Source organism: Dunckerocampus dactyliophorus, chromosome 9 (genome assembly GCF_027744805.1).
Source record: "Dunckerocampus dactyliophorus isolate RoL2022-P2 chromosome 9, RoL_Ddac_1.1, whole genome shotgun sequence".
In the NCBI taxonomy this organism is placed as follows: Eukaryota; Metazoa; Chordata; class Actinopteri; order Syngnathiformes; family Syngnathidae; genus Dunckerocampus; species Dunckerocampus dactyliophorus.
In genome coordinates, this window is record NC_072827.1 from 30,198,551 (window position 1) to 30,219,507 (window position 20,957).

Genomic DNA, 20,957 nt, shown 5'->3' on the forward strand with positions numbered 1-20,957 from the left:
CAGAGCGCTGCCGCCATCTTGTTTACGTATGTGTGCCACAGCGGAAGAAGATGCGAGCGTCTTCATCACATACACACCAATATAACGCAGACAAATATAACGCAGAGCGTTTTGTGGGGTCTGATTTTTTGAGGAGGCATTTTTAGGATGCAAATGTATTCATCTTTGAACGCATATTGTTGTGCGAAGCCGAACTCTTTACTTAAATGGCCCCAGCAACTAAGCGGAACCACGTTCCTCGTCACAGATCTCTGACCACAACTGGCCTCACAGGACCATTTGGGGGGGGGGAGTCACTGTGAGCGTAGTACACTGCTAAAGGGGATGTCATACAACTTGATGTCAAAAAATCCGAACTACCCCTTTAAAGCTCCAAATTGAACCCGTGTATAAATTGAATCTGACAGTGTCTTATAAATAAAATGGATTTAATAACACACACGCTCAATAACAACCTGAGGAGAGTATGCTGAACTAGGGAATACAATATATTTACAACAGGAAGCTTGTTAGAAGTATCTGAGCAAATGGTGGTGTCGCCAGTGGTAAGTCCCATCCTTAATATCAGCGTGTGGAAACAAAAGTGTGATTCTATGCTATAAACGAGTAGCTTTTAAAGAGGAAAATGGAATAAAGCACATAATACGTAAGATTCAATAGCACCTGACTTACTTCAAAATGAGCACTAGTTTACCAGTTCATGGGGGCTGGGGGGCATGTATTCAGTGCAGCGGTAAACCATGGGGCGCCATCATTGTTAGTAAAGTGTTCCACGTGGAGCAAGAAGCACGTCTTTTATGTTCCGGTTTGTACAAGTTCAAACTCCGTCCCTCTCCCGCTCTCACACATGCAGGGAAATAGCACCGTCCTCGGACAAGAGGAAGTTTAGAAGCCAAGTGTCGGGGGAAGTAGGGGTGGCAACGGTGATTGGTTCGAGGTGGCGGTGGGGTCGTTGGGGTGGGTGGGCTGCAGATGTTTCGATTATGTCCTCTTCATGCACACCTGACAGCGGCTTATGTGGGTTCGCAGATTTCCCGCTTTTAGCGTCGTCGGGACGGGTTTCCTGGGGATGAAAGCGTCACAGGTTACTTTCACGGTGACATCACAGGCGTAGGACAAAACACCAGCATCGCGATACAACTGTATTGTTTGTCAATATCTTACGATACAGTATTGATCAGGGGTGACAGTCACTGCACTATATTATCACGTTACAACAGTATCACGATGCAGCAGTGCAGCTGATGCGTAAAAACATTATTTCCGACTTTGATGATGCCTGCTAAAATACAATTATTACATTTATTATATTATAATATATTATATTCCTTTAACGGCACAAGAATAAAATAATAATTTCCAAAATTGATATCCCTTAACATAAAATTTGAGACGTTGCTACGTTGTTATCATGTTACAATACCGTGATACTATCATTATACATGCCAAAATATCATGACACCGTTGCTATAATTGCTAAAAAATCATGATGCTATTGTTCTATTTTCAAAATATTGTTGATACTGTTGTAGTAGTTAGTAACAAAAATATCATAAATTATCATTCATTATCATTTTTCAAAATAACATGATACTGTAGTTATCCGTGTTAAAATATGATATAACATTATCATTGCCAAAATATCATGATACTCTTGCTGCAGTTGCTAAAATATCGTAATTCTATCACCACCACTTACGTAAACATCTCGCTGTCTTCGATGGTTGCAAGCCAGAAGCTGTAGGAGTTAGCGTAGTAGTTGCAGGTTCCACGACCGTGACATTCAATGAACGGCGCACTTCGGAACTCCTCCAAGCAGGAACCGGGAGAGGCCAGAGCCTGGCCTGATCCCTCAGCACCAGCGCTGGTATGCTACACAAACACAGAGTATGATAGCACCCAAGGTGAAACAAGGACTTGTGCCCTTTAACCTTTAACAGCACTTGCCTGATCAAACAGTCATGTTCTGGGCTTTTTCACCCTTTAGGGCCACAATATTTTGCAGTTGCGGAATACCCAAAACATGCTGCTTGATTGTGATCTACAGGTAAGATCCAAAACCACCTGAACTTGTTTGTCTTACCATGACGAAGGAGTATCCGATCCACAGGGAGTCCCAACCGTAAGGACACGGCGGGATCATAATGGTCTGACTGTGAACCGCGATCACCATGGCCGGGGCCTCGCACACCGCACACCTGTAAACAAACATAACGTGAGTGTGATGATAGCGCTGAAGAACATGATGGCAAGAAGAGTGGCACACCTGCTGATGAAGGGTTTGATGCTCTCCCCGGTGATGGGCGCCATGCTCATGGGCATGGGTTCAGGCGAAGTGAGCCAGTACGAATAGTCGTTACGGGAGGCGAAGTTGCACACGTTGTTGATGTTACAGAACAGGAAGGGCATCGGACTGAACTTCCTTAGGCAGCTACCTGCCGTACCTGAAAACCCAAGGGATAAAAAAAAAAAATGTCCTTACAAAAACTCCTTCACGTTTTATTCACCAGTCTGGAATTCTCACCAAGATCCTGCCCATGAGAGCGCTCGTTGCCTTGCACATAGAGCAAAGAGTAGCCGTCATATATGGGTGAGGTGCCTTCAGGGCAAACTGGAATTTCCACTGTCTGGCTGTGACGAGTCACCAAGAACCCGTGATCCATAGAGGAGGGGCCAGGCGGTCCCACTTGTCCTGGAACGCCATCAGGTCCTGGAGGGCCGGGATACCCTCTTGGTCCTAAAGTGATGATGTGTTAATACGTGTGAGGACGTGATCACACACTGCTTATATGGTCTTCTAACCCTGAGGTCCTTGTAGACCAGGTTCTCCTTTGGATCCTGGCTGACCATGATATCCAGGGAGACCGTCATCTCCTTTTGGCCCTGGAATGCCAGTCACACCTGGGAAAATGGACATAAACAAGGTTCTTAAAGTAGTAGACCTTCAAGATGATTACACTAGATCATCACCTTGTTGTCCTTTCTGTCCTGGGAACCCAGATGGGCCCTGTGGTCCTGGTAACCCTATGGTACCCTGTTGACCAATGTCTCCTTTGATAAAGGTATGTGGGCCAGGGGGACCAGGGGGACCGACATTACCTGAAACACAGTAGAAGACATTTTACAATTATTTTGATTGATACTGTAGGTGATCTGTCCAGGAGAAACAGGTACACACCCCAGCTTCCTCCACATGACATTCAACAGGAGGCGGTATGAAAAATGGATCAGCAGCTGTCTGTCAATCATCTTATGTTCTTACCCTTTTCTCCTGGAAATCCTCTGTCTCCAAGTTCTCCCTTAAATCCCAGGTCCCCAGAAACACCCTTTGTCCCTGGATTTTCACAATAACACGAAGCTTTCTTTAGCATATGTTTTCTTTCTTAGATAAGACCAAGATGGTGTTTTACTCACCTGGGAAGCCCGGCACACCATGAAGACCCTTCTCACCTCTGGGACCATTAACACCTGGAAGACCAGGTTGCCCCTGGACACAAAGCACACAAAGCTGAAGATGACAACCCGTTGCGCTTCTCTAATTCAACCTTTTTCCTCAACAGAACGTTGACTGCGCATCTACTGTGTCGGGTTACGTACGGGGAATCCAGGACCTCCAGGGTCACCCTTTTGCCCTGTCTCTCCCTGGAAACCTGGCAGACCCTGGTCTCCTTTGTCTCCCTTCTGGCCGTCTTGTCCTGGCACACCAGAAGGTCCTGGAGCTCCAATATCCCCTGTTAAATAGTGAAGAGATGCAGCTTATACTTCTGGCCATTGCCATCTTCTGGTTGACAAGAAATGTTCCTCATTCATGTTGTACATTGACTGTGTACCTGGTTCTCCAGCTTGTCCTATATCACCCCGATCTCCTTTAGGGCCCTCTAGAGAGATTCCTGGAAGTCCGATTAGTCCTGGCTCACCCTGGCGCCCCTGTACACCTGGAAGTCCTTTGTCACCTTTGATACCAGGGACGCCGGGATAACCTGGGGTGCCGGGGAAACCAGGACTACCCTTGTCACCTGGAGATCAAGACACACAAGCGATGTTCTCACAGTTAAAACCTTGTTTATCATCAGGACTTGTGGGATATTTGCAAGACGGAGGTGAGCTGCACCTTTGCTACCAAGTTCTCCCGGGGGTCCCGGAATACTTAGGCCAGGTAAACCTGTAGTACATAATTATAGTTATATATTTTTTATTTTGTTCTTTTGGACTGGTTCTGTGATATCATTTAAAGCACTAAAAGGCAAACACTTAAAATCCTTGCGCCATACCCACCTGCATCGCCCCTCTCCCCTGACGATCCGGGGATGCCATCTACACCAGCTTCTCCTTTCTCTCCAGGAGGACCGGGTGGTCCCTGCAAGCCACCCTCACCTGATAGAGAAGATGTTCAAGCAGTGCTTCAGTAAAACAGTACCTGAATATGTTTCGTGAGGATATTTGAACAATAGAATGTTCCTTACCGGGCCGACCATCACGACCAGGCTCTCCTGTAGACCCTGGTAGCCCTGGAACACCCTTCACGCCAGGTATGCCTGGCTGGCCTACATGGATTATTTGCCCAGTCAATCACATTTGGAATTACAGATTTGATATTCTTGGATATTTGGAGCGACAACACCAAGTGAAATCTGACCCGGAGTGCCAAGGAATCCTTTTTCTCCCTTAGTTCCTTCAGGTCCTGGCATGCCAGGCGTTCCTATATGACCCTTCTGACCCTTCTCCCCTTGTGGTCCTTGGAATCCCGGTTGGCCGGGTGTACCCTAAGAAAGGAAACCGATAACGCGCCAATAACAGTTAAAAAGTAACAGCATGTAAGTTAGTTTGGGTCCCAGGGAGGAACCAAATTTTCAAATCAAGAGCAAATAATTTGGGAAATGATAATATATTTAAAACTATAATTAAAGTCAGTAGAAAACAACTGACCCTTTCTCCTGGGAATCCTGGGAGACCAATACCTGGCTCACCAGGTGATCCCTGTTCTCCTTTCTCCCCATCCGTGCCTCTGAAACCAGGATGTCCCGGTGTACCTACATTTCCTTTAGCACCCTGTGGACCAACTGGACCTGCGCTCACATGCAACAAAAACAATAGAGAAGACAAAACATAGAGGATTTGCTTTCCATCTTTTTCCAAATGAAGCAATGTCGGTATCACATTCATGCTTGTAGTACACTCGTCCCTCGCCACTTGGTGGTTTGAATTACACAGCGTCACGCTATCACAGTTTTTCAAAATAAATAAATTAATAAATTATCGTTGTTTTGTGATTGACTACGGCCAATTATTAGTAAAAAAAATATTAGTAACAATTTTTTACGTATTCTTGGCCTAAATGGGCATTTTCAAGCATAAAAATAGCTAAATGGACTAAAACACAAATATAAGGCATTTAGAAGATTTGTTCAGACATCATACTATGTAGTACTCTACACTGCTCACTAGGTGTCAGTAATGTTACTGTAATGTTCAGTGAGACAGACAAGCGTTAAGTTCGATTGCTGCAACAACAGGCTTTTATTGCACGCACATTAATAATATAGTAATCATAATATTAACAATCATAACAACAACACGGGCTACTGTTGCGGCCATAATCCAAACCAAGCTAAAAGTCAACCCTGAACCCCTGACATCAATCCCTGTCCCCCACACGTCCGGAACGCATTTATTACAACACACCTGAGCATGAGTCCTATTTATGTCTTAAATGGCTTATTTTCTCTGATTACGTTGACTATATTGGGTAATGTAAGCGTTAAAGTGACCATAGGGGTGTTATTTCATGCCTACAGGGCTCTAATAATGCTAAAAACCATATTTAGAAAGTCTTAAATGGGTTTTCTATGCTCTAAACTACGAAAATATGTGATTTATAAATAAGGAATCCTACTTTGCGGAAATCCACTTAACACGGTCCAGTCTGGAACCAATTAACCGCGATAACCAAGGGATTACTGTACACACAATAAATATGTTACACGCCTATTGATATTTGCAGTTTGCTTACCTGGTATTCCCATCTCTCCCACTGTGCCCTTCTGTCCTGGTGGCCCCATACTGCCTGGTTCTCCAGGAACCCCAGTGTCTCCTTTTTCACCTGAGACACATTGAACAAAGAAAACCCTCAACTAGAAGTTCTACAGAACAACAACAGGGTACAGCAAATGCATTTGGTTCGTCATGAATTGTAATCCTGACATCAAAATGTGTCATGTTTGAAATATGGTTTCAGCAGTAAACCTGGGTGTCCGGGTAAACCAGGTTCTCCATTTTTGCCTGGCATTCCAGGGTCTCCCGGTAGTCCACGATAGCCTTTCTGTCCTGTGACTCCAGGGTTTCCTGATAACCAAGACAACAATCTCATGTGTGAGACTTGAGTGAAATTTCATGTTTTATGGATTTCGGAGGGTGTTCCCACCTGGGTCACCAATGTCTCCCTTCTCCCCCTTCATATGCTCCATGTCAACTTTGCTCATGTTCCCTGGAGGTCCCTGGAGACCTTGCTCTCCCCTCTCTCCTTTAGCTCCAGTCTCTCCAACCTGTCCTCGTAAACCAGGAACACCAGGATCACCTGAGAAAAGGATGTTGGAAAAGGGAATGTTCTGTTGTTAAATATAATTTACCAGAACTGGAAAGACTATCACCCTTAACCAGGTTTGGAACCCGATGGCCACCCATCCCACTTCTGACTCATTTTGCGCAGAAGAACCCTGAACCAAGGATTAAGACTTTTTGGAACATCCTAGATCTTCTACAATCTACAGACTGATCAGTATATCTATATAAATTATTTTTTTATGATTCATCACCTCTCAAGCCTTGACTTCCAGGTAAACCTGGTGGTCCGGAAAATCCTGGCAATCCTGGAGTCCCCATGACTCCCATTTGACCTTTGGCACCTGACCAACAAATACACTCAGGTGAAACTACTGTAATTCACAAAGAGACTGTTATTCAGAAGTGTTTCTCACCTTGATTTCCTATCAGTCCATCCCTTCCTGGTAAGCCTGGTGGTCCTGGCAGTCCTTTAACGCCAGGGGCCCCTGGGAAGCCAGAGACTCCTTTTTCTCCCTGAGGCCCAGGCATGTCGAGGCCAGGAGGCCCTGGATAGCCCTTCTCTCCTTTTTCACCTTCCCTACCTACCAAAAAAATGCAGTACGTACTATAAAATAACTATCTAATACTGCAAAAACTACCAGGGAAAATTCCTATTGCATCCAAACGAGTAAAATACCCATAACTTTGTACATACCAAATGGGCCGGGCTCTCCAGGCAGTCCCTGTGGTCCAGGGGCACCTGGCAAGCCCTTTCCTGGAGCACCTGGTAACCCTACCACTCCAGGAGGCCCGGGAGGGCCCATGCTACCTAAAACCAAAAGAAAAGACTGTAATTGTATTTTAGTTCGTCATCTAGATGGCATGGCCAGTGTATGTTTGCTGTTATAACCGTCCAGTGATACCTTTGACTCCCTGAGGTCCTGGTGGCCCTGTCACGCCTTCTTGTCCAGGAATGCCAGGCAGTCCCATGCTACCTTTCTCTCCTGGGAAGCCAATAATTCCAGGAGGACCCTGTGAACCTTTTGTGCCAGGGAGCCCCATTCCTGGTTCACCCTGTCAAGTAATGGTAGATTATTTCGCTCTGCTGTACAGAATATCATAGTAACCCAATCAGGCATTTGTTTGAATATCATGAATAATGACACACTTTTTGTCCCTGTGGACCAGGTTGTCCAGAAATACCATCCTGTCCGGGTCTTCCTGGCTCTCCTGGCAATCCCGGATCACCTGGAATTCCACTGATTCCTGGAAATATAAGCATAACCTGTCTTGTATCCGTGTGTTTATATGTTGAGTAATAAAATATTTTTTCAAAAATAACTAACCAAAAAACCAAACAAATAAAACAAAACAAAATGTAATTTCAAAAACTAAAATAAATAAATAACGATAAAGGTTAAAAAAAAATACTTTGAGCTCCATTTGAACAACACCCAGTGATAGTCTTGGGTGTGGGCAGTTACAGAAGAAAAAGGGACAGCATAGAAAGTTTACCTTTGGGACCAGTTGGGCCAGGAAATCCAATTCCAGGAGGCCCTTGTTCACCTTTCTGACCAGGGAAACCGGGTAATCCATGGTCTCCTTGGAGACCTCTGTCCCCTGCAGCCAACAAGACGGCCTGATCAGACTGATTCCTTCACATTCTTGACAAATGATATCGTCCTCAAACTTTATCAAACAACATTTTAAGGAAAGAAGGTTTCTTCTCACCTTGAAGTCCATCTCTGCCTGGCTCCCCTCGCGGTCCAGGTACTCCTTGTGGTCCGGGTGTGCTCACACCTTTACCTGGCTCACCTTTTGCGCCTAGACGCAAATTACACATTATGCATGTGCATTTTCCGAACCCTCTACCAATGAATCTTATCAGTACATATTCTACATTCATGAGTTTAATATCATACCAGGTGCTCCAGGTGATCCAGGGATACCTGGACTCCCCTGACCTCCCTTGTCGCCAGGCCCCCCAGGTCGCCCATAGCCTGGCAGACCTGGAGTACCCCTCTCCCCAGGCGGCCCTATAAGACCAGGGTCTCCGATTGGTCCACGATCACCCTTGATGCCGTCTTTGCCCTGAAAGCAAACTTGTCAAATAGAATAAACACTCAATCGAAACAGTAAAACTGGTCAAAGAATGCATCTCTTACAGGTTCTCCTTTGTGGCCTGGAACACCTGGAAGGCCATCCCTCCCTGGTTGCCCATCCAGCCCTGGTTGTCCTGGTGAACCAGCAGGACCGGGCAAACCTTTGTCCCCTTTCAGACCAGGAGCGATAAAAATATCACCCGGTGCTCCAACTGCACCTGGTTCCCCAATCAAACCGGGACTGCCATTGAAGCCCTAAGTACAGGTCAAAATATATGAACCAAAGCATTTCATAGATAAGCGTCATTGACCTATACATTTGTAGTTGCTACTTACAGGTCTTCCAGGAGTCCCTGGGGCTCCTGACTGACCCTTGTCTCCTTTGCTTCCCACTGGACCAGGAGGACCTAACGACAGAAATGTACTACTTCAGTGGAGGTGAATGAACAATATGTCCAATCCTTCCTCTATCCTTCCACTCATCCTGTTCAAGGTCACAGCAAGATAACTGAATAGTCTAGTAATTGGCCTTATAAGCATATAATAGCATAAGAACCAAATTGACTTACCTCGCTCCCCTTTAAGGCCCTGCGGTCCAGCTATCCCTGGCGGGCCGAACCCTTCACACTGAACACAAGTGTCTCCTTTGTCACCTGCATAAAAAAATCTAATTGTGAATATTGCAGTAGTCAAAGATAGAAGAATTGAATTTCATTGTGTGAACCTTTCTGTCCCAGTTCTCCTTGAAGTCCTGGAGGTCCGGGTGGGCCCGGGGCGCCTTTAGCAATGTTGCATTCATTGGGGTCAACTGTTAAATCCCAAAATACAGTTAGACATTCTGTGTAGCCCTTCCGTCAAAGTCAACGTAACAACGTAGCATACCGGGGGGTCCTGGAAGTCCTGGGGGTCCGTCTGGTCCTGGTTGCCCCGGCGGTCCAACCAGAGACTCGCCTTCAAAACCCTGGTCTCCTTTCTGACCTACGTCACCCTTTTGGCCGGTCTCTCCACGAGGGCCTTCAAGATACCGTCCTGAAGACCAAGAGATAATGTACGTGTTACACAAGTGAATTTGAGAGTGGTTCTAAAAGAACATGTGATTGTTTGACCTGGTGGGCCTGCCTCTCCTTGGGGACCAGGAAAACCTTTGGGAACACAACAGGATGGGGACAAAACATTAAGGGAGTTCCTGTTACCGGCATGGCATGTTTGTTGATAGCATCGTTTTACCTTTCTCGCCTTGTAACCCAGGTAGACCACGAGGACCAGGGCTACCAGGGGCACCACTTGCCTGTAATCCCCAATAAGAAGAAGCATGCTTTCACAAACATACTTTTATATTACTAAAGCTCACTTTTATAGGCTCATTCTTATATTATAAGCTCACTTTCACCCCATTCAATGAAGAATCTAAATATGATGACACCTAGTGATCACTTCTTATTATTCATCCAGTAAGTAGCCCTTCATAATGCAGGAAACCATATTGACTTGGTAGACTAACACTTCACATGCCTGCTTATAAGGCAGGAAAAACATGTGATTTCTGCTAGCCAATCAATAAAGACAGAAAATGATCATAATGAAAATATTACAATAAAAATACAATTTAGCAAAAAAAAGTGTTTCAACATTTGTGTATATTATACTAATTTAAAATATGAAAATACATACAAATATTATATTATATACAATTATTGAAAATAAAAAAATATACAGTAAATGCTTTATCGCAGTTAATTGCTTCCAGACCCGATGAATGAATTTCCAGAAAGTAGGATTCCTCCTTTATAAATGGAATATTTTCACAAACCTGTTTACAACCTTCTAAATACAGGTTTTTAACTTTATTAGAGCCCTGCAGACATAAACTAACACATCTATAGTTGCCTTTACACTCATATTACTCAATATAGTAGACATAATAAGATATGTAAAACACAAATAAGACTGTGTGTTCCTTAGGGGAGCTGATTGAGGAGCGGACAGGAAGTGACATCGGGGGTTCAGAGTTGAGTCTCAGCTTGGCGTGGGTTACAGCTGCGACAGTAGCCCGTGATTTTATTAGGGATTATTAAGCCTGTACGACCAGGGTATAAGACGAGAGTCTCCAATTGGTCCATGACTAGGATATAAGACCAGGGCTGCAACAGTAGCCCGTGTTTTTTTTAGGAATTATTATGCCTGTAAGGTCAGGGTATAAGATCACCCTTGATGCCGTCTTTGCCCTGAAAGCAAACTTGTCAAATAGCTTGGCGTGGGTTACGGCTGCACCTGTAGCCCGTGTTCTTATTAGGGATTATTATGCCTGTAAAACCAGGGTATAAAACCAGGGCTGCAACAGTAGCTATAGGGATTATTATGCCTGTTGTGAGATAATTCAAACCTGCAAAAAAGCCTGTTGTTCTGGCGATCAAATCTGGCGCTTGTGTGTCTCTCCGAACACGACAGCAACATTACTGACACCCAGTGACCAGTGAAGAATACTGCATATCATCAATGTCTTTGAATGTGTCTTTTGAATGCCTTATATTTTACTTTATTTCGACATTTTTGTGCTTGAAGGAAAAAATCTGTAACATTTGCTTTAATATGCATATGTTTTGACAAGTAGGCCATATTCAACCACAAAAACAGCATGGTTTACAATTGATATGTTTTTCAAAAACTATGATAGAGTGAAGCCGCGAAATTTAAAGCACAAAGCGGTGAGGGACGATGTATGAATCCAATTGCACAATAAATAGTGTTTAAAAAAAACGGGAATTTTTAATTGTTATATTATATTATAGGCTGAAATGAGACATAATAGGTTAAAAAGTAAAAAAAAAAAAAAAACGTACAAATAGGGAGTGACTACTTACATATCCTGGGGGTCCTCTTTCCCCTTTTTCACCCTAGCGAAAAAATAAATCCCCACCAGATATTATAAGTGGAATTAAAGGTTTTAAATACCGTACATGATACTGTGCAAGCTGCACTGTTTACCTGTAGTCCAGGGTAGCCCGGATTTCCGGGAAAGCCCTTTTCTCCCTGCATACAAATGCATTCGATTTTACAGATTTTTAAGAATATTTGTTTATATTTTATGTAATATCAGATCATATTTAAAATATGCTAAAATATGTATAATATTATCTGTTTTTACCTTCCGCCCTTCCTCTCCTTCCTTGCCAGGTTTGCCCTAAGAAATGAAATCATACGCAAACGTGGTTTAATTCAATTGGAATACTTGTCCAATACAATTGCAGGAACAGGTTTCTGCCACTTACCAGTGGTCCAGGTGGGCCCGGTTCACCCTTCACGCCATTCTGAGATATATTGCAAAAGCCCTGCACAACGACGTCACATTGATGAAGGATCATTATTATTAATGGTCTGGTAGTGATGCTGGACTTTACGTGACTACAAAATACTCACTTTATCTCCCTTCTCGCCTGGATATCCTCTGTTGCCCTTTAAGGTGGAAACAACACATGAACAAAAATATAACCAAAAAAGTCAATATTTGTAAATTATGCAAAATGAGCTGTTTAGCATGAATTCAGTACCGGTGGTCCTGGAATGTACTCTGTGCCAGGACCCTCCACCCCCAGTGACGGGGGTCCAGGGGGCCCGGGTGGGCCTCGGAACCCTGGCTCACCCTGCACATGAACAATCATGTTGATAAATACTAGTAGTGCTGACAGAGGTAATACAACAATATATACACAGAACATACATTTATCAGGGTTAATCAGTTAATACACATACACACACATATATATATGTATGTATGTATGTATATATATGTATATGTATGTATGTATGTATGTAAATATATATATATATATATAGATATAGATATATAGATATATAGATATATACAGTATCTTCAGAAATAAATGAAAAGGTAGCAACTTAATATCACCAGTTTTATTAATGGATTTCCAAAGTAATTTAACAAAAAATATTTTTTGAACTTACTTATGTTCCAATTTCAAAGACGAAAGCTAAACAATGACATGGACAGTATAAAGGCACCCCTCCTTAATATCTGGTTGCACACCCTTTGGCAGCGACGACGGCCTCCAAATGTTTCTTGTAGCTTCTAGAAGCTTCTTGTACTTCTCAGCTGGTATTTTCTCCCACTCTTTCTTTGCAGGTTCTTCAAGCTCTTGCGTGTTTGCAGGATTCCTTTTCTGAATGGCAGATTTCAGCTCACACCACAGATTTTCAATGGGGTTAAGATCAGGACTCATCGCTGACCTGTTTAAAACTGTCCGTTTGTTCCTTTTCAACCATTCCTGCGTGCTTTTGGATGTGTGCTTTTGGTCTTTATCTTGCTGCTTCGACTCAAACCTTGCTTTCCTATACTGGGTAGCACATTTTGTTTGAAAATCCCTTGGTAATCCTCTGATTTCATGATTCCTGTGATACAGTGAAGGCCTCCAGTACCCGATGCGGCAAAGCAGCCCCAAAACATTATGGATCCTCCACCATGCTTAACTGTTGGCAGGGTGTTCGTTTCCCTGAGTCCTGCTTGGTTTAGGGCACGGCGTACCGTGCCAGTCGAAACCATTAGCCCAGGTTGGTCCAGGTCCACTTGCGGGTCTTTGAATGTTTTACATGGTGTTTTTTCCACATTTTGCAACAACCTTCGAAGACTTCTCTCATTGGTTTTCCTCTTCCCGCCACCTCGAGGGAGGTTCTTGACAGTTATGCTGGCTTTTCAGCAGCTTTTCTGCAGCATTTCTTTTGTGATGACTTTCTGTGAACGAACACCATTTTGTGGTGAATTTTCTGTCTATCTTTTGTGATGTTCCGTTTGTATTTACTTTGCCGACCAAACGTCTGAGTGAGTGGTGACTTCTGGGATCTTGATGTATATGTTTGAGGTGGGGGTGTTCCTTTTGTCGTCTTCTATGCTGCCACCACTTTCGAACAAATGGGGCCTGTTGGCTCGTTCGTGTTGATGGGCTCACCTTCCTCATTATTAACTCATTCCATCCCAAATACGTATTTATACGTTTTTATAAACCCGAACGCCCGATCCCAAAGACGTATTTATTTGTCAAAGACGTATTTATACGTCTTTTACATTTTTTTATGCAAGAGGAAACCTTCAGAAGGTTGTGCATTGTAGGGAAATTTTCGCGCGCGCATGCACGCACGCGTTGTAAATAGTTCATGGTGTCATATTTGTCAATAAATTGTTATTTTGATGTGAAACAACCCTTTCTGTGTTCTTTATGTTCTGGTACTGTTGTTTAGATATTTGAGCTGTCACAAAAGCAAAAAAATTGTGTCTAAATTATGCTTGAAATGTATCTTTTCACAAAAAGCTGTTTTTCCTCCTTTTCTAGTTGGGAACTGATATTTTCCTGGAACTTACATATGTTCTACTGCTGATTACCAAAGAACAGAAAAAGGTAAAAAGAAGCTTTTTATTCTGATGAAAGACGAGAGTCTAATCTTTCTTTTGGTAGGTTCCGTGTTCATATAGCCGTAGCACACAATATTCTGTATGCCTTGAAAAATCAGTCAAAATGGCCTAAAATGTCCAGTTCTGAAGGGGTTGCCTTTTGAAAAATGTCTGGGATTGAGCGAGTTAACGTTCCCACAGGGGGGCAGTGGCATTTGGCTTTGCAAGAAGAGTTTTACCTCATAATTTCGACTATGTTACCTTCTCACATTGGTTCTTACGAGGCTCCACTCTTTTGTTATGTGTATGCTAGCGGCCCCGCCTCCCCCACAGAGACAAAGAGACTGTGTAACTGACAAGAGGTCTCACTCTGCTCGCCATTGTTTTATAAATGGTGTAGGTGCTGAACCAATGCACAGAGTGAACTCTCTTCCGGCCTGTTTGGAGGCGAGAGATGAGGAAAACAGTCACACATGCGCATGGCAATATATGGAAGCCGGCAAAATGATCCAGTTGAGTTTCTTTTATTGTGTGATTAATTTATTTACTTATTATCGCAACAGTTTTTAGTGATCTTGTGACACCTCTAGTGTCTTTATTACATAATAATAATAATAATAATAAATGCTCACCTTATCTCCTTTCTCACTCACAAAGGCCAGTCTGTCACCCTTTGTGAAGTTAAAAAAAAACAAATGTTTCAATAAAACCATGAAACACAGATTCTCACAATGGGTGTTGCTCCTATTTTTTCAAACGTACCTTCTCTCCAGGGGGTCCTGGCAGGCCAGGATCACCCTGTAAGATTACAACAATAACAGTATTAATTGTACACCTTCCTGTGTGGATTTAATGGATTTAAGATAGCTGGAATAACTCACTTTGGGTCCTATGTAGCCCCGAGGTCCTGGTGGACCAGTAGGACCAGGAGGTCCCATGGATCCCTTGAGAAACAGAGTGTGTGATTAAAAAGTTGAACACACATGCAGAAGCTTATCTTGTAATGGTAATGGTTTATTTGTATTGGACATGCTTAACAAAGTTATATTGAAGGACGTCACATGTTTTTCTCATAATTCAATATGTCCGAAAAGGAGTAGGAAGAAGCAGCGCTTATTTAGTCCTATTCCTATTACTGGTAGTTTGTTACTTCTTGTGATTGACACGTTCAATTAGAAATAAATCGAGATTACATTTCAATTAATGAAATCTTAACATTTCATGTGTGGATCAGTCATTACGTCCCCATAATGAGGGTGGAAAAGGTGCCACACAACGACAGAAAGAATAGATAAGAATAGATAATAATAGAAGAGAGCGCACACACACACGCACACACACACACGCACGCACACACACACACACACACACACAGAACGTACAGGTATTCCAGGTGTGCCAGGAAGGCCTCTGTCTCCTTTTAGGGGAATAATTCCAATCACACCACCTGGATCGCCCTACAAGAGTCAAAATAAGCGTTGTGTAGTATACTCCTCATCCAAATGGTGCATGTAAAGTGAGTTTTCATTGGCTGATATTGGCATCATGTGATTGCGGCGCACCTTCATTCCGGGAAGTCCTGGGATGCCCTGAAATGAGAGGAAACGGCCCAAGAAGGCCATTAAATGAAGCAAAGTGATCTCAGTGCAGTAATAAGCGTGCAGGTGAGTGTGAGTCCTTACGGGTGGTCCTTGAAGACCATCAAAGCCGGGAATGCCGTCCCGCCCTCTATCACCCTAAAACACACACAACTTTGTTACACAGGGAAAACAAATATGTCAAGATATGTAGCTGTCAACAAGGTTTAGGACAGTTGTCCCTCGCTACATCGCAGTTCGAGCACTTTGGTCTTTGAGCACCCTCACTCTATCGCGTTTTTTCACAAAGGAATTCATAAATGATCGCTGCTTCGTGGTAGCCTCTCATTAAGCTAATTGTACTTACTCTTGGCCTAAATTAAACATTTCCAAGCATAAAAATGGCCAAATAAAGTAACTAAAAGAACTCAAGTACAAGGCAGAAGAGGCGTTGTAATTGTGAATGTAGTATTCTACATCGGCCACAAGGTGTCGGTGGTCGGTGAGACCAGAGCCTGACGTGATCGCCAGAAAAGGCAAACACGAAAAGTTAACATTACCTCACAAGAGGCACAATAATAATAATATAAGTCATAATAATAACACGGGCGGCTGTTGGGGCCACAACCCATGACAAGCTGAAACTCAACTCTGAACCTCTGACATCACTTCCTGTCCTCTACAAATCTGTCCGCCCGCCACTAAGGTCCCCTCGGAGCACATTTACTGTGACACACACGAAGAGGAGTTTTATTTACATCTTAAATGGCTTATTTACTCTTATTATATCGACTTTAAAAAGTAATACGAGTTTAAAGCCGCCATTGCAATACATTGATAAGACAATAGCCACCACAGGAAGTACCCTGTCCAGAACGTGTGAGTCTGTTATCTTATTTGTGTCTTATTTTCTCTGATTATATCTACTATATTGGGTGATACAAATGTAAAGGTGACTACAGGGGTGTTATTTCATGTCTGGAGGCCTCTAAGAATGGTAAAACATGTATTTAGAAGATTATAAACATTGTTTATATGCCCACCACTACGAAAATATTCCATTTATTAATACTGAATGCTACTTTGTGGGAATTCACTTATCCCGTTCGGGTGTGGAACCAATTTACGGCGATAAACGAGGGACGACTACATACTAGAGTAAGTAGCTTACTTTAGTGCCATTGCATCCTGGGATGCCTGCAGGCCCCGGTGGACCATCGTTTCCATTGATTCCCTAAAAGAAGAAGAAGAGCAGGATTAGTAAGGATAATACAAATAATTCATGACGGCATACAAACTTACTGGTAAGCCTGGATTTCCTGGGAATCCTGGAAGACCAGGCGGACCCTGCGAGTAGACAAGCACACTAGCTGTAATATTCACTGACAATAAAGTATTAGTCCAGTCTTTACCACAAGAAGCTTACCCGGACTCCTTTTATTCCAGGAGTCCCAAACTGACCGGGATCTCCCTGGGGGGGAAAAAATAACGTACAAAAGTTATGTGTGAATATGTTTGTGAAGATGATACATTTGAATGGGATTATGTTTGCATGTGCTGACCTTGGGACCCATCGGTCCGGGTGGCCCCTCATGTCCTTGCATTCCTGGGAATCCCATATTACCTTGAAGACCAGGGAGTCCACGCTCACCCTGAAGATGCGCAAATCAGTCAGCCAATCTTTCTGTATGAAGCACTTGTCATATCAAACTGGAGTAAAACATTTTTTTGTTGTAAAATAATTGACAGACGCAAACAGAGAAACTACGAGGCTAAAGAATAGAATAGAATTACATAAAATATGTGTTAATCATCCCACAAGATATAGCAGCAAAGTGGATAGTAGCAGCTCATAAAGTTCATATTAAAAATTATATATGCATATTTACAACAAAAAATGGAGTAAAACAAAGGGTGGTTCAAAATAAACAGAAAAAACAAAAACAGATCAATTACTACATTTGAGAAAGCAATATAATAGAATAAAATAAGCATTTATTCATCCCGCAATTGGGAAATTCACTTTTTATACTAGCAAAGCAAACACTAGCAGCACAGAAAAATAATAACAAACAGTAATAGTAATAATAATTGTAAACATCTACAAAAAGTAAAAAAAAACAAAAAAAAAAAGAAAAGTGGCTCAAAAAAATGCCAGAGAAATAAATAATTACAAAAAAAAGTAACACAAACGAAAAATAAACAACATGGCATTCAGTGAATATGCAGTGAATATAAATGTCATCCAGAGGTCTACATATAAAGATGGTATAAAAAATCATTTTTGAGTTAATTAATTCATGGACACTATAATACATTCCTACATACATTACTACATTTTAACTCATATTTGATCTATTTCATTGTATTTTTGGCATAAAAACACCCTCCACAATTTAAAGATTGAATTAATATACCATTGCAATTCATGTTTTATTGATAAGCATTGGAAATTACTATTGTCACAAAAAAGCCTCGCCTCCACCCGAGCAAAATACTAAATACACTGGGGTGTTATTGCCACTAGCTGCCACAAGAGGGAGGTATTGCACAGCGATGGAGCTTTTTGCGCTCTCAAAGCAGAGAGCGAGAGAGAGAAAAAAACTGGCAGCTAGCTGTGAAAACTTATCATGTTTGGATCAAACTTAATACCCCAGAACACTTAACACCTGATTTGCATCTGTTGTGTTAAATGTTGTGGTTTGAGCTCTGGGGGCTTATGTAGCTTCCATGACATTGAACGACACGGATGGCAGAGTTCAGCAAATCTGTTTATAGGCTTTTTTTGAACACCGTGACATCCCGCATTGACCTGACCAGTTATCACTTGTTGTTTGTGACATGTAAAATATGTAAATACAGTAAAGTAAGCCCGCCAGCAGTAAAGCAGAGGCCTAAAAGAGCACACAAATGCCTGAAATTGCAGTGAACTTTGCGATAAGAGTTCTTACCTTGGCTCCTTTCACACCACTGCAGTCACATTTTCCACATGATGCCCCACAGCCCTGACGAAGAAGAAGACAAGCAAAGTTCATATTATTTTCTGTTGGGCTGTTACACTACAAGATGGTACAAGACGTGCAGGAAATGAATGGAATCTATCACAGTTGACTCTATTGAGAACATGTAAAAAAACACCCACATTTTTAACAAATAAGTGTTTCACAAATATTCCTTTAAAATACCACAGTAAAATATAGATTTATTGGAAATATATTTATATTTAACGCCATCTCCTTATCCAGTATCTTTGTTCTCAGGCCGGATGTATCACACGCCAACTGGCCATAACACACCCGCGTAAATGATGAGAGATAACACATAAGAAACAAAAGAAAAATATATATCAATTTTAAAAAAGATAGAAATATATTTTTTGATTGATATCTTTAAAACTTTTTTTATTGTTATATTAAAATAAATATAATTTCACCTCATTTGTTTAAATACAGTACATCAAATTTAAATACAAAAAACAAATGCAGCAAAAATGCATTATTATGTTGTAAAATGTATTATTTTTCCAATGTATTCACATTATTTTCATTTTATTACAAGAAATATAATCTATTAATTATCTAATTATTTGACTGTGCCGAATAAATTCTTCAGTGAGTGAATATGCTGCGTAACCAATAAAACAAAAATTCTAAAAGAAGAAAAAAAGACAGTTTGAAGTAAAAACAGCTACAAAGTCAGCACGGTTTTTCATTTTACTGTTTTGAGCCAAGAAGAGATAAAAAATTAAAAAGTCGATTTGATGTGAAATGCGATAAATCTCTCCAATTTGTCTTAACCACGTCAGGCGGGACATCAACACAGCTGGTCTAAGAACCCCTCCGCCCCCTTTTTCCCCATGCTCCGTCCCTTCTGGGGTCTCCAGAAGACGAACCCTGGGAACGAATGAGCATCACTTCCCCCTTACACTTTCCCCCCTTCCATAGTGCAGCTGTTTCTGGACTCACGTGCAAGGCGCCTGGCCAGAACCCTGTCAGGGGGTGGGAGGGGGGGTCTGGATATGCTCTAAAAAGAGTCTTGAGGAGAAGACCACAAGAAATGCCTTGCTCGTTCTCACAGCGGCAACAAATAAGCAGCTCAGCGTGAAACCCGCATGCTGATTTCAACTCTTACACGCAATCCTCATGGAACACACCTGATAAGTGAAGCAATATGCGCACTACAGCATAGGAATATCATGGGAATTTCTCTCACTCATTCCTACTCGCGCTCTACTTTCACGTGTGGCCTCGCTAAGGTGCGTCATTACCCCCTTAAACACCTTTCCCTGCAGCTCACCTCTTTTTTTTTGGTGCACACACCTGCTTCACATCACATTAGCGTGATACAAAAGTGAGGATTTGCACTGAAAGGAGGCCACATGTGTGCTTCATTATGAAAATAAACTTGTGGCCCGCAGCAATAACCGCTGCTCCTGGTTTTGGATTAACATAATTCTTTTTGGGGGGGGGGCTTTCAGCACCACCTGCATGTAAATCACATATGGAGGGCCTGAAGTGTGACAAAAAGTACCCCTGAACGACATCATGCTAAGGCATTTATTAGGGAGGGGAAAAAATCAGTATTTTTAATGATACATGATGTATTATACTAATATTAATGAAAATACAAATATTTTACAATACTTACTACAGCGCAATGTCCAAACACAATCCGTTCAATGACAAAGTGTTCAGTGAATTAAACTGTAAACCTTTAAGTAACATTTTAACATTCATACCAGCGTAAAAAGAAGTTAACCACTATATAATATAATATATAATATAATCAAGTAATACTACTCTACTATCCCTTTTGAAGACACATCATGGCTAACAAGCAGTGGTTCTCAATTATTTTCTGAAAGTACTCCTCTCACGCCCTCCGAGGGGTTTGGAGTTGGCAAAAAAAAAAAAAATAAAAAATCGCAGTCTGATTAACCAGATGCTTTCCTATGTCGCAGTAAGTTCAACTTGCGGTTCTATGGTTATCATCACCTCTTTGCCATCAAAAAAGTTGTTTTGCAAGGTTGTAAGATACTTGGCGTCCTGACCTGAATGTGAGACGACGTGATGTGAGCTTAAAAAGTTTTTAAGACAAAAATTTTATTTTTTTAATATTTCCAGTGTGTGAGTAACAGGAAGAAACACTCAGACCAGCAAGGGGAGTCATTGGGCACCAGCTGCTGTTTGCAAAAGAGCCCTCTTTTTCAAGAGAAATAACATTAATCATACATTTCCATGATAAATAATATTTCCATTTCCATAAGGAATTTCCATTTTGTGAGTGACAGGAAGAAAAGCTCTGACTCATCTTTCTCTGCCACCTCTTTTGCATGTA

At 42.0% G+C, this 20,957-nt stretch overlaps 1 protein-coding gene across 1 annotated transcript in view; it reads right to left on the reverse strand.

Moving 5' to 3' along the window:
• Positions 1 to 417: 417 nt before the first annotated feature.
• col4a1 (collagen, type IV, alpha 1) overlaps positions 418 to 20,957 on the reverse strand; it is a 40,402-nt gene continuing 19,862 nt past the window's right edge. Inside the window, exons 2-52 of the mRNA XM_054786094.1 lie at positions 18,572 to 18,625; positions 17,183 to 17,272; positions 17,047 to 17,091; positions 16,923 to 16,967; positions 16,792 to 16,854; positions 15,726 to 15,779; positions 15,606 to 15,632; positions 15,426 to 15,500; positions 14,925 to 14,987; positions 14,806 to 14,841; positions 14,676 to 14,714; positions 12,191 to 12,283; positions 12,060 to 12,095; positions 11,912 to 11,971; positions 11,788 to 11,823; positions 11,628 to 11,672; positions 11,504 to 11,536; positions 9,870 to 9,930; positions 9,749 to 9,784; positions 9,525 to 9,671; positions 9,367 to 9,450; positions 9,212 to 9,295; positions 8,979 to 9,049; positions 8,706 to 8,897; positions 8,463 to 8,631; positions 8,272 to 8,364; positions 8,056 to 8,160; positions 7,709 to 7,806; positions 7,464 to 7,614; positions 7,256 to 7,369; positions 6,975 to 7,142; positions 6,813 to 6,902; positions 6,422 to 6,574; positions 6,244 to 6,342; positions 6,011 to 6,100; positions 4,927 to 5,066; positions 4,637 to 4,763; positions 4,464 to 4,544; positions 4,276 to 4,374; positions 4,112 to 4,162; positions 3,831 to 4,016; positions 3,598 to 3,731; positions 3,415 to 3,487; positions 3,263 to 3,334; positions 2,971 to 3,099; positions 2,803 to 2,901; positions 2,525 to 2,737; positions 2,267 to 2,444; positions 2,084 to 2,198; positions 1,700 to 1,872; positions 418 to 1,063 (exon numbers count right to left, since the gene is read on the reverse strand). Coding sequence (XP_054642069.1) covers positions 982 to 1,063; positions 1,700 to 1,872; positions 2,084 to 2,198; positions 2,267 to 2,444; positions 2,525 to 2,737; positions 2,803 to 2,901; positions 2,971 to 3,099; positions 3,263 to 3,334; positions 3,415 to 3,487; positions 3,598 to 3,731; positions 3,831 to 4,016; positions 4,112 to 4,162; positions 4,276 to 4,374; positions 4,464 to 4,544; positions 4,637 to 4,763; positions 4,927 to 5,066; positions 6,011 to 6,100; positions 6,244 to 6,342; positions 6,422 to 6,574; positions 6,813 to 6,902; positions 6,975 to 7,142; positions 7,256 to 7,369; positions 7,464 to 7,614; positions 7,709 to 7,806; positions 8,056 to 8,160; positions 8,272 to 8,364; positions 8,463 to 8,631; positions 8,706 to 8,897; positions 8,979 to 9,049; positions 9,212 to 9,295; positions 9,367 to 9,450; positions 9,525 to 9,671; positions 9,749 to 9,784; positions 9,870 to 9,930; positions 11,504 to 11,536; positions 11,628 to 11,672; positions 11,788 to 11,823; positions 11,912 to 11,971; positions 12,060 to 12,095; positions 12,191 to 12,283; positions 14,676 to 14,714; positions 14,806 to 14,841; positions 14,925 to 14,987; positions 15,426 to 15,500; positions 15,606 to 15,632; positions 15,726 to 15,779; positions 16,792 to 16,854; positions 16,923 to 16,967; positions 17,047 to 17,091; positions 17,183 to 17,272; positions 18,572 to 18,625 — 4,851 coding nt within the window. The 3' untranslated portion in view covers positions 418 to 981. The remainder of the gene's footprint in view (positions 1,064 to 1,699; positions 1,873 to 2,083; positions 2,199 to 2,266; positions 2,445 to 2,524; positions 2,738 to 2,802; positions 2,902 to 2,970; positions 3,100 to 3,262; positions 3,335 to 3,414; positions 3,488 to 3,597; positions 3,732 to 3,830; positions 4,017 to 4,111; positions 4,163 to 4,275; positions 4,375 to 4,463; positions 4,545 to 4,636; positions 4,764 to 4,926; positions 5,067 to 6,010; positions 6,101 to 6,243; positions 6,343 to 6,421; positions 6,575 to 6,812; positions 6,903 to 6,974; positions 7,143 to 7,255; positions 7,370 to 7,463; positions 7,615 to 7,708; positions 7,807 to 8,055; positions 8,161 to 8,271; positions 8,365 to 8,462; positions 8,632 to 8,705; positions 8,898 to 8,978; positions 9,050 to 9,211; positions 9,296 to 9,366; positions 9,451 to 9,524; positions 9,672 to 9,748; positions 9,785 to 9,869; positions 9,931 to 11,503; positions 11,537 to 11,627; positions 11,673 to 11,787; positions 11,824 to 11,911; positions 11,972 to 12,059; positions 12,096 to 12,190; positions 12,284 to 14,675; positions 14,715 to 14,805; positions 14,842 to 14,924; positions 14,988 to 15,425; positions 15,501 to 15,605; positions 15,633 to 15,725; positions 15,780 to 16,791; positions 16,855 to 16,922; positions 16,968 to 17,046; positions 17,092 to 17,182; positions 17,273 to 18,571; positions 18,626 to 20,957) is intronic.